Source organism: Meleagris gallopavo, chromosome 15 (assembly GCF_000146605.3).
Source record: "Meleagris gallopavo isolate NT-WF06-2002-E0010 breed Aviagen turkey brand Nicholas breeding stock chromosome 15, Turkey_5.1, whole genome shotgun sequence".
Lineage (NCBI taxonomy): Eukaryota > Metazoa > Chordata > Aves > Galliformes > Phasianidae > Meleagris > Meleagris gallopavo.
This window is the reverse complement of record NC_015025.2, coordinates 9,931,124-9,949,552: the sequence shown is the minus strand read 5'-3', so window position 1 is coordinate 9,949,552 and position 18,429 is coordinate 9,931,124. Positions and strand designations below refer to the sequence as shown.

Genomic DNA, 18,429 nt, shown 5'->3' with positions numbered 1-18,429 from the left:
AGCTAATTTTATATTCCATATGGTAACAGACCTGAATGCCTCTGCTTTTTCCTAGCAAAATACGATGCCTGGTTTTACAGTCTATGACACATAATTGGTCACCAATTTTTTTTAAGCACTGAGTTCAGTGTTTGTCTTGTGAAATGTAACTTCAGTGATCTCTAACCCTGAGACTTCTGGGTTTGGATTAACAGTAATTATATGGATGTTGAGAAAGGGAAAAAGTGTTATGCATTCTTTATACATAGCATTTTTCCATGCTCCTCAGCTCTTAACAGAACAGGAGTGTTTTCTCTTCTGCAGAGATGATGATCCAAGAGGAAGATACAGAACATACTGTGCAGAAGAAAACACCCCTGAAGAATGCCATAAACCACAGTGCTAAAGCAGCATTTTTAATTCTGTTTTTGGCTTTTAGCATGGGAACAATTAGAGAAGAGGGAGGAGAAAAGAAAAGAAAAAAAAAGCAATAAAGAACAGAGAGAGAAGGAAGAGAGAAGGAAGAGAGAAGGGGAAAAGGGAAAGGGGAAAAGGGAGAAAGAAAGTGTTAAGAGATTAAGAGAAGAAAAAGAGAGAGAAGAAGAAAAAGAAGAGGAAAAAGCGTGAAAAGGTAAAGAGAAAGAGGGAAGAAGAAATAAAGAAGAAAGAGAAGAGGAAGGAAGAAAGAGAAATAAACAGAAGATATCAGAAGAGGTGACGAATCCCATGCACAGGAGCCCCGGCAGCAGCGAGCGCATTGCGGCTGCAGCACGGCCGGCTCCCACCACACGCACCACTTCTGTTTCTGCTTTCCCTGGCGACAATCTGGAGCCAGCGCTTTTCCGTTCAGGAGGAGCTCTGCTCCGTGTCGCTGACAACAACACGCCGCGCTGCCCCTCGGCCCGCGGTAAGCACAGCACCGCCACCGGGATTTATGGTGAGGAGACACCGATCTGAGCCCTAATTCATGGCTACCTACAATGCCACTACTGAGAAGAGAGAAGGGAAAAAACTGGCAGTACGTTCCCGGCGCTGCTGCCCTTCTCCTTAAAATCCTCACCCGCTCCCTTTGCTTTGCGCACCGATGGCTTTCGCACACAGCGGGAATTTAGAATAGAACGCGTTCCCAAATTAGTTCTGCCATAAATCCTTTAGGCTCTTAAATAAATAAATAACTCCCATTGCTCCTTTTTGCCCTCTGTGCTTTTTCTCTTCCTAACGTGCAGCTCTCCATCGGCCTCAAGCCGTCGGGCTTCCCTTGCAGAGGTAACAGGAGAGCCGTTGATTTTTGCTCTATTTTCTTTTTTTCTTAGCAGCTACACGCTGCTTTCAGACTTTGCACAAGGCTTTGGGTTTGTTTGCTTCCTAGCTTTCAAATGACACGATGATTTTAATCAAAACGGACTGGTTTTTGGAGAAGGCTGGGGCTGGGAGGCAGATTGCTCGCGCAGTTTATAGCGGTTCAGAAGGAGGTTTTGTAAACACACGCAGTGCAGAGGTAGGAAAGCAAACACGGTGGGCAAAATGTTGGCCTCCGCTGACGGCGATGGCACAGCTCAATGAAACCACTATTTTCACATCCACACATAACTTTTCCTCCAGGAAAACACAAAACAGATGCAGGTAACAGAGAAAATGGCTCCAAATCATTACTATTATTATTGCCTAAACAACTTGATGCTGTCAGGCACTGGGGAGAGCAACCCAAGAGACACCTGCATGCAGGGAGCAAACACCCCCACAAGCTTTCTGGCTAATGGAGAGCTGCTGCACAGGGCAGCACCTCTGCCCCCAAGCCCCCAGCACAGAGGCAGCACCCATGGTGCCAACACATGGTGTCAGGAAGGATACCAAGACCTCAGAGGAACAGCCAACACAAGGATTAGCATTACACTTGTAAAGCCCGGGGAAAAAAAAAAAGAAAAGAAGAAAAATAGGAGAGAACTAGACGAGGGGTGAGAGGATTGGTAAAATGAAACAGAAAAGTCCACCCAGAGTTGGTGTTATCCCAGTGAGGGCAACAGAACACATCCCAGCTCCTCAGGGCATCTCCTTGCGGCTGCTCAGCCACAGCCCACAGCACAGATGGGAGCAGTGAGAACCATGCGTGGCTGTGCTGCACGTGGGTCCCTGCCCAGCGCAGGCACAGTGGCGATGCCCTGGTGCTCTGGTCTTGCAGCTGAAAGCAAGAAGTGGCTGCAGTAAGGAGAGCTGCCATGCCATGTGGAGGGACACTTGAGTTGCAGAGACAAAAAGGAAGAAATGCACTTCCTTATTAAAAAGTACACCGGAAGTCCCTCTACCTGGTCTAAGCCTGTCCAATTTATTTACCACGCCACTTGAGTGCTCTAAAACACTCTGACAACCTGATGCTGTTGTAGAAAAAGACAAATCATGAACACCAAAAGTCCTGATTACATGTACAGCTCACCAAGGCAGCCCCCAAGCCCATGTTGGGTTCAGGGTTAGGAGAAAAGAACAACCAAATCTGTGTGGTGGATCCTGCCACTGCTTCCATAGCACAGGGCAGGCAAAGGGAGGTCCAGCCTTTGCATCACAGCAAGGCAGTGATGCCACTGCTCTCTCAGCTCTTTCTGCTGGCCCTCAAGGACTGAACAAGCCAAGCCCTGAGCCTTCCATCACACACAGATGCTCAGGGCCGAGGTCTGAGTGCTCACCCCTGCTTCTGCTGGCAGGAGTGCCTCAGAGCCAGGGAGATTCCCCCCCAAACTGGGACAGTCACTGCAGCTCTCAGCATCACAGCCACACCACATCTACCTTTGTCCCCTCTTCACTAAAGCATGGGAGCATCAGAAAAAAAAAAATCAAAGGGAAAACATTAATAAATAATAATCAAGATCATCTGCAGTTTTAATGATAAGCTATTTAATGAATTATAAAGTACCTATAACTCAAAGTATGAGACTGTACATTGTCAAAACTGGCATTAAAGTGTATGGAGATAATTAAGCAATAATGACCTCCACAGAGGGCTTTTCCTGGGAATTAATGACCAGTCGGGAGGAGCTGATGACTGAAGGCACAAGCAAGGGCCATTAACCCCAGCTGGTCATTAATACTCAGGAAATGCCTGGTGCTAAGGTCGTTATTGTGAGTATATGATAAAATAAAGGGGGAGCAATTACCAATGCCTGAATTTTGGGGCTGCTCAGAGAGGCAATGGTTCAGGGCACTCAGCTTCACGGCCAATGTACCAGACCTCAAACCTGCAGCGTGCAGGGCTGTACCTCCATACCATCCCCTTCTGTGGCCACTGGCAGCAGCACTGAGAGGCTGTGCCGGCACACAGCCCACAAGGCACATCTGCAACCAGAAGCAAGGCAAAACATCCCAGAAGCAAGGCAGAAACAGGTTTTGTTTCATCTCCTAGTTTGGATTTGCAGCCTTCACACTACAGCAGCACTGGAGCCCGGGTTTCAGGCTCACTGTTGAGCAACACCAGCCACGCTTTGGAGATGTCACAACCAACCCCAGCCTCTGAATCCACCCCAGGCCATCCCCTGCTTGCAGCAGGAGCCCCCTATGCTTAACCCAAAGGACAAGCACAGACAAACCTCTTTGCAGCCCAAACCTACAGGCACCTCTCCCCAAAATCACAATGACCTCAGGAGGGACTCAGAGGAGCAGAGCTGTCACCTTTCGGTAGGCAAAACAACGGTTAATGCTGAGATGCCTCTGTGCTGGGCCACAGCTGCTGTTCCCCAGGGTTGCTTTAAACAAACCTGCAGGCAGTGATGGGAACACAGGTTCTCCTCAAAGGGACGTAGGTTCTCCCCCATAGGCTCTCAGGCCATATATTTACCCCAGTGCACTGCAGATGCATAAATGCGCTCTGCGGTGGCACTCATACATTTTGCCTTGTGGGATCACAGCACATGTAAATCTCCACCTCCACAAGCAAATCTATGGTGGCTTTAAACATTTCCAAATGATTCTCTGTAGCGAGCAGAGCTGATGGTGCTGTCTGTGAGAGCACAGTCGCGATGCTTGTTGACAAAATAAAGGATCTCTACAAGTTTCTCACAATCTGGAAGGCAACCCAGAGCAGCTCCTCCAGCACAGCATCTCTCCCAAGCTGCTCAGAGCCTCTCGAAAGGCAAACAAAGCACCTCACTGCAATACAGACTTTCCAACAATTCTATTTTCAAAAACAGCAACTGGTTAGCAGAATAAAATCACTACATGGGAAAATTAGTGCTTGTTAGTACACATAATACACAGAATCACGAGGAGAATAAAGGCAGCAATGCAGAAACAGTTATCAGAAGAGAGAAAATTATTCAAGTATGCATTTGAGTAATTCTGCATTTTAATTTAACCCTTTGAAACATTAATCAAACTGTGGCTAATTATAGGAATTAAGGAATTAAACGATGGAATCTTCTAAAAGATATTATTTAAAAGGCAGTTTATACAATTACTTGTATAGATGTTTGCTTTAAAGAGGGAAACATTTCTACTGTAATGAAAAGGGTCTTAGAAAATTAAATTAACAAGGGGGGACCAGGCTGATATGAAACTAAATTAGCATCAAATGCAAATTACAGGGTACTTAATGGTAGAAACAGGTGCAGAGCAGGTCCCTAAATGAGATAAATGAATAAAACATCCCTCTGCACAAATGTGGAAGCTGACACAAAGTCAATGATATGAATAATTCAGCAGCCTCAACACTGCTGTTGAGGTCAGCTTTCCTTGACCTTTGAAACAGGAAGTAAAATTCGGCCCAAATTTGAATGACTGGAAATGCAGCAGTTATTTGTCGAAAGAAAAAGATGGAAAAGCCAGATTAAAAAAAAATAATAATAATAGCAGACCACAGTGAATATGTGTGTACATACTATAAGACAATAAATTGAAACGCCGAATAAATGCATCGGCAGAAGAAAAAGTGCAGAACTGAAAACCTACGGAGCGTCAGGTTCACGGCGGCTGCAGAATGTTTGTTCCAGCCCCAAACTCCCAAACGACACAGTGCTGCTGTGCCATGAGCTGAGCCTTCAGAACCCACTGCTTTCAGCATGCACAGAAATAATCTGGTTGTGCTAGAAGGGATATCACCAGAGTCAAAGTCATTGTATCTCCGGCATGACAGGAATCAAATTGTATACAACGATCTGCCCAAAGCTGAGCAATCTCTCGTTTTCTTTCCTACAAACTTTATCTTTTTCTTAATAATAAAGGAGCTGGAAGATTTCTTTTCTGGACTTCTAACCTGAGCTGCTGATGGAGTCGCTCATTCATTTCAGACATTAAGAAGTCACACGACTGCACATGTAAAGCCTCACAACAGCAGTCTGCAGCAGAGCACGGGCTGTGTGTGCCAGCATGAGGGAACCACTGAATGCAGAAACTTTATAGAAATATCTGGTTTTTTATATGAATTTTTAATATGTAAATAAACCATAAACGGAAAATTTTCTATTCCAAATAACGAACGCTTCCCCCTCCTGAAAAATGTAAATCTGAGGCAGCTGCCTTAAATCCAATGAAGCATCTCCCATTTTACATCTTCATAAGTAAATCAAGATTTCTGTACCTTTCCCCCTGACAAAACGCTCAGCTGAAATCAGAGGTCATGTAATTTCTGACAAGACACATGGTCCTAATTTCAAATTGAGTTTGGCACTAAAACAGATTAATAAAGTATGACAAGTAACTTCTTTCTCCAAGCTGGAAGAGGGGAGGAACATCACCCCTGCAGTTCAGCTTCTACAGCAACAAAATGTGAGATAAGAGAAGTTCACCCTGCTGTCTCTTGCTGTATTAATCTTTTCAGGAGTTCACCTGTCACCTGCAGAATACGTCTGATATCTCTTACTGGGGGGTGAATTTTATTTTCTGTGCTTTGGGCAGGTGGAGCCCAGGAACACCCAGGGCTGCTCAGGCACCTCTGCCTGCCCCGAGCTTTGCAAGGAGCGAATGCCAGCTCCAGCAGCAGCCCCCCTGTAGAAACATATTAACGCCATAAACACAGTCAGCCCTGATACTGCATAAGAATATGTGGCAAAGCCGACAGCAGCTATCTGGGGGCTGGGTTCTGTGTGCAGCATTGGGCGGGTGAGCAGAGCGGCTCCTCCAAACGCCAGCGATGAGAACCCAGCTGGTTCTCATTTGGAAACAACCAGTTTCTCTATCCCCAAGTGCTAAAGAAAATAATCCCAGCAATCCATGACTACATGCTTTCACAGGGACAGCGGTGAGAATTTGATTGTGGAGATAATTAAAGTCATTCCTGAAACTTCCAAGGAAAAGCAGCCATGGGGAAGGGGCAACGGGGACACTGAAGCTCGCGCTCAAATTGAGCCAAGCACCCATTTTGGCTTGGAGGATGGGGCAGGGGGCATTGCTTTGGGGGAATTTATTTTCCTGGAAATTCTCTCCCCTGAACTCTAATGGTTACGATATTTGCAAAGAAAATGTAATAGACTGCAGCAAGTAGGGAGATTACAGCGAGGTTTGGAGCCTGGATGTTCCTAATTTGGCAAGAGCATCCAGAGGGAAATGCTTGAGCATTCTGGTAAACTTGAATAAAATTATGTAGAGCCACTTCGATTAGAAGGGTTTAAAGGGAAATGATACCATAAAAGCAATAAAACCAACTGCTATCTGCTTCAAACACTGAAAACATCTTTTTAAAATTAATGTTTCCTGCAGCCCTGCCATGAGTTAGGTCTGAAGTAATTTTAATATTAACAACACTCAGGAGCAGATCAATCCAGAGCCAGCCGTGCTGCTGGGTCAGTCTTCTGCATCTTTCCAAAAACATTGGAGCAATTTGCACCCGCATGGCCTGTATAAATCAGAAGGATGTCACTGGCATCAGGAAAGCTGCTCAGATCGGAGGATTTGGCTGTGCTAAAAAAATAATCACCGTGATGATGATAAAAAAATAACGATAATAAACCTTGCTTCCAGCACAGCTAAATTGTACAACCCCTGTGTCACACGTCTGCTCTGACCCCCGTCGCCCTGAAATGGGTGTGAAATTCAGAGATGGCGAGCCAGAGTTTAAAGCACTTGTAATCTCTCCGTCTGCGCTATCTGCCTTGAGCAGGAAGGAGGGATCCGCTCAATGAGAGCTATTCAGGGCCTCTCAATTAACCTGATTAGTTCAGCACGCTGCTCTCACGAATGACACCTTATCTTGGAAATGAAGGGAAAAACTTCCTTCCTCCTGGAGCCACCCGTGGCTGAAAGCAGAAAGCAGTGGCACCCCGGGGTCGGATCCCCACCGCTGCACGTGCCCAGGGAGCTGCGAGGCCACGCAACCAGGGACAAGAGAGGGGGTCCCCAGTCTGTGGGAGCCAACCAGACACATGATGGGATTTGGGGAAGGGGCTGCAGCCCTTAACCCCTGCAGTGCTGCCGGCAGGTAAAAGGTAGCAGAGGCAGGGAGACGAACCCCCGGGACTGCCGCCTCGCTCAAGTGTGTTGTAGTCTGGAACTTGTTCTGTACGTGACAGATTAATGAGCGATAACTGTGTTTCCATGGCAAAAAAGCATTCCCAAAATTCTCTTTTGTTTCCCCAAGAACAGTCTCCCTTTTTCTTTTCTTTTTGTATTTTTTTTTCTTTTAAATCATGCCACTTTACGACACTGCAAATATTAACGAAGAGAGTGCTAGTCTTTCAAGTGCGGGTGGCTGCGAGTGTCAACAAGGCTGACTGTTATGTAGCAACTGCAAGAATTAATCAGGGAAAATAGGTGTCTCAATTACAATTATCATACTGAAAACTCAAATTTATGAATGCCCAGCCAACTTTGAAGGCATTTATTAGAAAAACTCCGATGTCTCGGAAAGTATTAATGCACTAATGACGCATTAGGGCATGATGTATTAATGTTCTTGTAATTTCTGACAAATTAAGTTACCATTGTCACAGCGGGGCAACCCTTTGGAAAACAAAAGAGAAGTTCCTCTCTCCTGTCATGCAGGATACAACAGACAACAATTTGTGTACACATAATGGGGTTTAACAAAGAGATTTCCTCTTACACCACGGTACGTTCTATTATTCTGCTTTTCAGAATGTCAGAGCTATTACTGAGCTCACTATGCTTTGCCTGCTCAGCCCCTTAGGGCACCGACCACCTCTCGCGACACCGCTGTGCAGCCCCGGCCTCAGAAACAAATTCCAGGGCAGGCATCTGTCTGCAGCCACATCTCGGCTCACGCAGGACCACGCAAGCAATGCAGAGGCACACGGAGCAGGCTGGAGGAGATGCTAACATCAGGACTTAATAGCTCTGAGTGTGGCTAATTTTCTTCTTCTTTTAGAGCAAAGAACTTTATAATGAATACAGAATACATTTTTCCTCTTCTTATGTCATCCTTCTACAAAATCTGAGCTAGGTAAAGTGGTTTTTAACATCCACTTATCAAAGTGACTTAACATCTGGGAAGGCAGCCAATGGTTATGTAGTGATGCAGATGCCAAAAAATCCAACTGAAAGATTGTATTCAGAGAGATTACAGAGAAGACCTGACTCAACTGGGTGGAAGTGGATGGTTATCCTGCTCAGGGAAGCCTGAAAAGCCAAAAAACCTTGAAGAAAATTACGGAAAATGACTACATTTTGAACGCAGTTTCCTTTTAACCAACTGTGTTCTGTTCCAAGAACTTCTTCTAAAGGCAGATTCTGCAGACGATAGATGAACAGTTTGTCAAAGTCCAAAAAAAAGAGGAACAGAAAGTGATATTCTGTTCCTGGCAGTTGTTGAGACAGCACTGACAAGAGGGAAACCCATTTTTACTCCTAGACACTCACAGTGGGATACTCGTTCTTCCTAACATTTTCTTTATATAACATTAAGACTTTCCAGGATCACAGTCATGTCACTTTCTGCTTATCTTTTTTTTTTTAAGTTAATCTTCAAAAAATGATATAAACATCAAATGATACAATTAGCTGAAACAGTTTGCTATTCCAATGAGAAAGTCAAGGTGAGAGAAGAGCCAAGAACACCTGATTGTACAGCAGGCTTTGGGACCCTATGGCACTGCGGCATTGCAGCATCACCTTTTTTTTTTAACTCCATTTTTCATCTCTTTCTGGCCCAGTATGGCACTGGAAGAGTTAAAGAAAACAATAAAAGAACAACTGAGTGTACAGGGTAGGATTTACTGGCATTTACTTTTAATCTATGGTCCTTTGCTCTGTGGCTTATCAGCCCTATGTCAGCCCTTTTTCCTCCTTTATATTTCACGAGGGGACCCACATGCTGGTACTGAGAGACAGAGCCCAAGTGTCTGTAAGCTTTTTGTCAGGTAAAAAGAGAAGAAAAAGGAAAGGAACAAGAGGAAAAGCAAAGCTAAGAGGCATCTATTAGATGTCACTAGGCTTTTGTATTCATGTCAATGATTCAGGATTAGAGTATTTGAAATAATCTTATTGAGAGAACTCAAAAGCCCCACAGAGGGAAAGCCTCCTCCGGAGCATATGGCAGAGCAGCGGACAATATCTTATTAAGGATGTGTTAGCTAACACCATTACTTTTTATATTACATTACAGAACTATTGTGCCTCAGCCGGTTAGCAAGATGCAGTAGTTGAGGAATGCCACTTTGGACATCACTGCGTCGGCACAAAGCTGGACTAAACCCAGCCACCTCCCGCTGGGGGCTGCCCCCACACCACACAGGGAAACCAGGTCCCAAAATGCCAACACAGTCACCCTCCCCGCTGCTCCCCTGAGCCATCCCACAGCCACACAGAGCACCGGGCAGCTCCTGCAGGAGCTCCAAGCAACAAGCCCAGCCTGGCTTCTTGTCAGATTAAGGGAATTTGATTTTGTTAGAGAGAATGCTGTGAGTCTGGAAAAAAAAGAAAAAAAAAAATCTTTACTTCTTCTCTTGGACAAAAGCTTGTAATTGGAGAAATAGGTCTTTTTAAAGTTATCTTCATCTGCCTACACCTTTAGAGGCAGCAAGAAACCAAAGACAAAACAACACTGTTCATAGCACTTCAATGGCTGTACTGAAAAGGCTCTATATCTGGGTCACCTTACTACTGTCCGGTATGTAATTTCAGTGAAATGTAATAAAGCCTTTTAATAACTAATTTCGTACAAATCACACACTAACAGCAGCAGAAAACTTGTTTTCACATTTCTTATTTCCAAATGCTATTTTTAAAAAGTGGGCAGAAAATTATTCGTTCTGCTTAAGAAAACATCCAAAATACGGTCCTTAGCAAAAACAAAGTAAACACTCATTTGATACAGTAATATATTCTGATCACAAACTACCTATGCAAAGTTGCTAATGGGACACACTGTGAACTTTGTATGGTTTTTCCGTACTTTTCCAGAACTGTTACAAAAAAAAAAAAACAACACGATGCTACAGGGAAAGACAGAATTCATACCAGTATTTACCATTACTGCTACAGGGCTTGGCTGCTCTCTGAGGACAGCATTAATCCATTTCTAGAAAGTTATCTGAGTCACGATTTACACAGCAACCTGTGATTATTTCTTCCTCTCTTTTAGCTTTATTAGTTAGCTGACGTATTATTTACTTCCAGCAGCAGAAGTGAATTTGAATTTAGTGTAGTTATTTTTGTAGATGTGACCAATTACTTGTAAGAATACATTTCAGTGGCTAGAGATGCAAAAACGTCTGACTGCTCACAGGAAAAAAGCTACTGATGCACCTAAACTTCAGGGGAACAGAGCCTGGGTTTGGTTCTCACCCAGTAAACACCACAGTAGATGTCAGATACACATTTCACATTCAGAACAATTTAAGATAATCTGCATTAAAACTGAGGATGATCTTTGCAAATACCTTCTACTGCTTTTACTGTTAGTCATGTGTGTCTCCATTGCAATGGCACATGCAGAAATAAATCAGGTGTTGAGATGGGACAGCAAATTTATCCACACCTGATACGTGTGTACATGCATATGAGAAAAATCCCATACTTCTTCTCCAAAAAGATCCCCGCTCTTGATAAACAGAAAACCTGACCCTGAGCCGAATGGCATGGGATAAAGCAGCAAGTCCAGAACATCCCACAGGCATTTAGATCACTTCTCTGGACTGTGGGGTGAGAACTAAAGGTGAGAGTCACATGCCAAAAGCAACGGAATGGTCTGATCATCAGCTTCCCTGATCCTCAGAAATTCAATGCAAGCCTAAATATTGTAGCTGCCCACAGAAAAAGCTCAAATTGAATATTTAAGCTGCATCATAAGAGCCACTTCAGACATGGACTCATCTACCTGCCTGGAAACAGCACCATGCATCAGAAGCCTCTGCCATGATATTTAACAGTAATAATCAGGCAGAAGATCACTGTGAAATAAAGGCCACAATGCTGATTGCAGATTCAAAAGACATCACAGAGAGAAGCAAGCGACTATTAGAATAGTGTGAAATGTTTGCAGTGAAACTCAAAACCACATAAAACTTGCCTGCTTTGGGGTTTTATAACAAACTGAAAACTCGGAACAGGTTTTCTGAGAAATTCATAAGCCTTCCGAAGCGGAGCTGAGAACAAATTAAGGTTTTGCATAATAGATTTCAAATTATATAAAAATTCTAATACTTGGAATGGGGAGGAGAAATCAAGCAAACAATAAGAGGGAGCTGTTTTGACCCTGACCAAGTTCACTTAACCCCAAGAGCAAAATAAATGAATTCTGGAGCAGCAGATATGTGCCAACCCACACAGACTGAGACCAAGAGATTTTTGCAAGCACCCTTGTAAAGTTATCCCTAGCTCTGCTGTTTCCCTCACTAGGAAGAGGACGGACACCACATGCATTAGGAGCCCTTGTAGAGGGGTGAGCATTTCGTTCTGATTCCCTGCGTGAGAAGCATCTACAGATCAGTCTCCCATTTATCTCACAGAGGCTCAAAGTGCCTTTGGCTGCCTAAGTCATGTGGTTAATGTTTAGGGTAATGCTTTTCAGATGCATCAATCACAACCAAATCCTAGAGGATGTTTGTTGGCGGCCCTCCCCTCTCAGCAATGCATGGCTTCGCAAGCTCCAGGCGCCGAGGGAAATACTGGAGGCCAATTTCTGTCCATCCTATCAACCTACATAGGGACCCGAGGGGTTCACCAGCACAGATAGAGGACGAAGGTGGGATGTGACCCCCAGATTCCTGCAGCCTCATTCCCAGGGAGAAGCAGGACAGCAGTGCCTGCCCCGCAGAGAATCGGGTCAACTGGGCATGGAAAGCTGCTGCATAACACGCTGACCACCACACATCCTCTTAACAAATGTCTTTGTGTGGAGGATGCAGTCAGGGAAAAGCAGCCCAGTGTGTCACTTTTCCTCTCGCCTCCTGTTTAGGATGAAAAGATGATCAGGCCTGTAAAATGCGATCCACTGCATGACGACTTGTAAAGCAGTAAAATGGAGACACTGAAAGTCATTCGCGCCTCTTTTCATGCCGTTGCACAGTAAAATCCTGCCCACAAACATAAAATGTTTCAGGTTGGGATCTGAAAGATCTCAAAACCATCTGCAGGAAAGCTGGCTCCCTCAGCAGCCACAGCACATGGAAGTGCTGGGGAGTGCAGGCAGCGCAGCTGAGCATCCTTATGGCAGGTGTTGAATTGCACAGGTCTTTCAAATGTGTGCAGCAGGCCATGCATTAGAACGCACCTGATAAACTTCCAAAAGTATCACAGCCTCCAGCCCAGAAGTTCCCACCTGTGCTTCATTGACAAGAGTTCTGACAGCGCTGCAAATGTATCAGCCACTCCTCTGAAGTCAGAGGGAGACTTGTTCCTCAGACATAGCACCCAGACTGTCACGTGAAGAGCATCAGTGCTTTGCTAGAGCAGGGCCAGTGCCCCTCACCATGCCATTCTGGGGCACACAGGCCCTGGGGAGCACAAAGCTGTGTGGAGGCTCATGGCACCCTACAGCTCCTCATATGGAGCGGAGGGCAGCGCTGAGCTCTACTCTCTGTGGCAGCAACAGGACTGGAGGGAACGGCATGGAGCTGTGTCAGCAGAGGGGCAGGTGGGAGTAAGGGAAAGGTTCTTTACCAGAGGGAGGTGGGCACAGCCCTGAGTTGCTGGAGATGAATGAGCATTTAGGCAATGCTCTCAGACGCAGGGTTTGGGTTTTGGGAGGTTTAGTGTGGAGCCAGGGTCTTTCGGGTCCCTTCCAACTCGAGATATCCTGTGATCCCACATGCTGACATGAGGGCATCTGTCCAAGGGAAAGACAGTTGTGAGGTTCCTGAAGTAAGTCTCATCCATACCAATAAATATTAGCAAAGCTCATTTCAGGTCACCAGCTAAAGTCTATTCATGTACATGAGGAAAAAGCAGAATGTGGGATGAGCAACAATTGCCACATGGGCAGTTTGCAGCACCTTGTCCCTGCATCCCCTTGTCCCTATACAGGGTACAGGCTTTAGGATTGTGGGCAGAGCAAGATCCTCAATGCTGAGACATTTCTGCCACTATATTTGGGGCTGCAGTGCTTATTTCTATTTTATCAGTCAATACGACTCCTGTCTACTGGATCCAGCCATAAAAGGTAAGGAATCCCCCACAGGCACGGGTAGCACCACTAAATACTGGTCCCCATAGTGGTAAATTGGGTTTAAAAGTTCGGAGCAGAGCAGAGAGAGAAGAGCCTCTTTCCTGAACCAAGGAAGAATATAAAGCCCCACTTTCTCCCCTATGTGACTTTTGTCATTATCATCTTTTCTGATTCTTACAAAGCAAACCTAATTAGGAAGCTCTCTCATTAGTCTTCCAGAAAAATTAGCACAGCTTATGCTAATTACTTCTGTAAAATTTAATAAACTCGTTGAAATGGGAATAGTCTAATGAGGTTTTATTTATTGAACTAAGATAACTGTAAGGAAAAAGGTTAGGACACTGGGATATCCAGAGTGGTAATAAAACTACAATTTATTCAATTTCTTCACAGAAATTCTATTGCAAACCTTTTAAATTCAAATACAAGTTACTATTTGAATGCTAAATCAATCTAGAATTTAATTTAATAACAGGAAGTGCTCTGTGTTTTCTTCAAGTATGATTACAATACAGCCCTGCTACTGTACTTGTAGAAGGAATTGTGCATTTGTACTGTGACAATAATAACCCCTTTAAAATGAGTTCCTGTTCATCAGAGCTTCATCTGAACACATGTAACCGGATTAGTGATAAAATATACAGGCTATGCTAAGATGATTCAGAAATACACAGGTTTCCAAGAAACTTCCTTGAAATGACTGCTCTATAAGCAGAAGAGATTTTGTTCTCCAGAGAAAACTGAGATCTCTCTACAAGTATGAATTTCTTTAGGTCTCTTTCACTGCCATATCCGCTGATACTATAATAGGGCAAACTATAAAGCAGTCCTACAAAGGATAAAGTCATATCCTGTTTCAAACACAACAACGGATTATTATTTTTTAAATCCTGCATTTTGATTAAATAAAAATGTGTGATTTACTTTTCATATACATCTAGGATTTGAAAAAGAACACAACACATGTAACTTTGAAGTTGACAAAGAGCCTCTTTGCCAAGTTAGCTAAACCACCACAAAGACTGAGCCCTCTCTATCCCGAGTTTCTCCAGCCTCATCAAAGAGAATTAATCAATCCGAAACAGTATTCCAGCATGGAAGAAGAGGATAGCATTTCCATTTAAGTACATATGTCAAAAATCCCATAGATGGATTCTACGTTAAATTCTATGTTAGGTCAGAGTCTGTGGATTGGTAGGATTTGATGCAAGAGTTAGATTAAATCCATAGGCAAGGCTTTATCAGACTGTAAGGCATGTGGGAGTGCTTTAGCCCAAATGGCAAATGAGTTCTGTAAGCTCACAGGCAAATAAAAATAGCTAAATATGGCTTAGCGTATCAATTGACATAATAGTTTAAAATTGTGTGCATGCAGAAGTGACAATGGAGTACAACTAAACACATGTGCTGACTCGTGCAGGCGCTTTAGCGCTTAACGGACTCGTTTTAAGGTAAAAAGGCCCCACATAGCTCGTTTCATCCTTTCCAAACCAAAAGGGGGAAAAAATGAATAGGATAAATGTCACAAGAAGCATCGCTAAAGCCACTAACTGTATAAAGCACGTACTTATTTGGCCTAAATTGTTTGAACTAGCCCCGGCCAAGAAAAGGTTTTAAGTACCCTACTGGGACAGATGCAAAGCGGCGACAATAGAAGCCACACTAATGCAATCCAGGTAACACAATCCTGTTTCAAAAACACAGGGAGGGCTAATTACAGTACTGCTGAGTCAAATTTCTTATACCACTGCAACCCACAGGAACAGGTCAAAATCAAATGTTATTCAAACCACAGTCATATCAACCTTCTGTATCAAAGTCACAATTTAAAACCAAGTGAAGAACTTAAAAGCTTAACCCATTCACAAGCCAAATGTGTTGTAGTACGAGGGGGAGGAAGGCAAGGTTTGGATGATGAGCTTTGAATTGTATTCAACTTGTGTTTTAAATATAGTCTTCAGAATTGGTATCTTTTGCATAAATGTATGTAAATAGTGATAAATTGATCACCGTTACAAAGTTAAATCTGTGTTTTCACGTAACAATTTCCCTCATTTTCTAAGAAGCACATAGCAGACAGCATCTCTGGCTTTCGTAATTTAAAGTGATTTGCAACTAGCAGTTTTGCATACTAGATAGTTAAACAAAATATTTCCGTAAACCTGCCATTAGCATCTTAACATCTCACTTTCCAGTACAATGAAAAATTCATGTGAATTTTGTAGCTTTCATGTCACTCGAAATGCCGCCCTAACACCATGTTTATAGTGTTCAACTCGGCAGCATGCTTATAAAACACATCTCTATACAGATTTCACTGGGTTTTTTCCCCCCCTTTCCCAGTCCTACTTAATGCTCGCAGAAGATGGAAATACGCCTAGTTAAAATAGGTAGATATATCTTCTGAGGCTTAAACATTCTCAGGATTACTGATTACAGCTAATCAAAACACCCGCCATAAGCTTCCAATATATACTATCTTAACAAATTCAAGTAAGAACTATAAATCTGACAGTCTGCAGAAGCACAGTGCCTGGCCAGGCTCTGCTATCCCCATCCCTCCCGCATGGCGCTCCGCACACAAAACGCCTTCACCTTTTCTTTTATAACAAACACCCAGACTGGCACAGAAGGTACTTTGAAGCTAATACAGCAAACATGAGCTCAGACAATAATGCTAGGAGAAGCACACCGCTCTACACTCGCTCCCATATGCACAGACAGCTTCCCTTCAGGGTCCCTGCACGCACAGATTAGTGCAGTGGTATTGCTTTCCCCAGCTGATGACAGACAGATTCAGTACTTCATGGCCATTTAACTCTCATAGAGTAATGCTGCATAATAACCTGGTTATTACACGTGGCTTTGTACGATGAATTTTGACGATTAAAATGTAAAAATCACTATTTGGTACCATTTTGCATAATTTGCAAGCACAGAAACTATCCATGGCTCAGAGCAACTAAAATAGATGCATTGTACAACAGTGATTTAGTTGGTGATGTCAGATTAGCAATATGGATCTGTTTAAAAGCACAATAATTAAGACAGGCAAAAATGAATTAATCAACTGACAATACAGTCAAAATAGTATTCCAACCAAAGAAAATAACAGGGGAAAAATCCCTTAGTTTGCAGATCTATTTTTTTTAACTGTTTTTATGCATAAATAAAAACCTTAAAATGTAGATGGATTGCATCCAACAGAACTACTGTAGCTAAAAGTGATAATGATTCAAACATTTTTCAAATAAAAGTTAAATATTTATAAGCACCCAACCACATTTCATAAATCACAAACTATTATTATTTTATTCCTGAAGCTTCCCTGGCACAGCATGTGAATTGAGCCACAGAAAGTCAGAAAGAAAAATCTCCTCTTTATGCACATGAATCAGTCTGCAAGCACGAAAGCCCTCCAACGAGCAGGTCGCTCCGTTAGCCTCCATATGGCCCTGCCACGGCGATCGCAGTTGCAAAGCACAACTAATTTGGTATCAAAAACAAAATTTCATCCGCATCTACTCCTAATTCTTCCCCATTAGCAAGACAGGGCAGGTGTTTCGTTATAATGAGGAGGGGGAAAAAAAAATAATAAATACAGAAAGAAGATCGAAGGAAACAATAGCAGTCCTTACCTGTCAATTATCACTGGATCTGATGGAGTCTCATTTCTGTTGCCACAGCTTTTCTTGTCACAACAGCGGCTGCAGAGCAAAAGTGAAAGGATTTAGTGCGACCATTACACTGTAAAATCATCATTACGAACACGGCGGGTTCAAATTGCCGGCTAGAGTTACCGCGCCGTCCCTGCCTGCAAATCAGTCAAATACAGTGGGTCACATATGGGTTAATTACTATGTTTAACTTCTTGCACAGCTGGTTAGCAATGGAAAATATAAAAAGAGAGGGGTTTTGCCCCCTTCGCAAATAATAATTCAAGGATCATCCGAAACAGACAGACCTGCCTATTTGTGGTCTCTTTTCCAAAGGATTTAGTAGTTGTCCCATTTATGTGTGCACACAGAACCAGTTTTTTCTTCCCTGAACACAGCTTTTAACGTTTGCTTGGTACTTCCATTACATGGCCACACAGTACTCCTACTTTTACAGAGCTGAAGCCTCCCCCCGACATCCAGAAGTGCAATGAATTTCCTTCTAGGAAATATAATTGTTAAGAGCGGAGCTAAAATGCAAACACCATTGGCTTTTTATAGGGGAGCATGCCTGTTTCCCATTTTTCTGAGCATACTAATGACTGCTTGTGCTAGTGGAGCACCATGGGTCGGGTACAAAGCTGGTGCATGTAGCACCAGCTCCATCTGCCAAAGCCCTGCTCCATCACTGGCAGCAGGCTCGGGTTTTAAGCTAAGGGAGCTTGTTGTTTGCACAGAGATGTTGAGTTGTTGTTTGGGATGAGCCCTTGTCAGAAAGGGGTATGGCAATTGGAGCTTGGCTCATGCAGGAACCCACTGCGTGAAGCCCATGAAACTCCCACAGGGCCGCAGAGGGCAGGGACCCACAGCATGGGGACCCCTGTGGGAATGGCACCAATTAACAGGGCACGGGGCCACTCTCCTGGCTCTCCCTGGCCAGATGCAGGCACACCTTGCCGTTACCAAACTTCTTGGTGAACCTCAGCCACAGCCTTGCAGAGCACCATGCTCAATCCAAGCAGTATCCAGGGACCCGACTGCTCACCCTCCCTGCCAAATGGACTATTTTCCTTTCCCTGGAAGGTGGAAGAACACGGGAGCAGTAAGAAGCCCTCAGAAATGCCATGCTATATAAATAGCCCTGTTGGGAGCATGACAAAGGTTCTCTTGTGCTGCTGAACAATAGAGTGAATAATATACAGTTACCCACCAAGATTAGCAATAAAGCAACTAACCACACTAAAGATAACAAAA

At 43.7% G+C, this 18,429-nt stretch overlaps 1 protein-coding gene across 1 annotated transcript in view; it reads right to left on the bottom strand.

The window, feature by feature from the left end:
• EBF1 (EBF transcription factor 1) overlaps positions 1–18,429 on the bottom strand; it is a 260,038-nt gene that overhangs the window by 226,376 nt on the left and 15,233 nt on the right. The window contains exon 4 of the mRNA XM_031555657.1: positions 17,158–17,226. Within this exon, the coding sequence (XP_031411517.1) occupies positions 17,158–17,226 (69 nt within the window). The remainder of the gene's footprint in view (positions 1–17,157; positions 17,227–18,429) is intronic.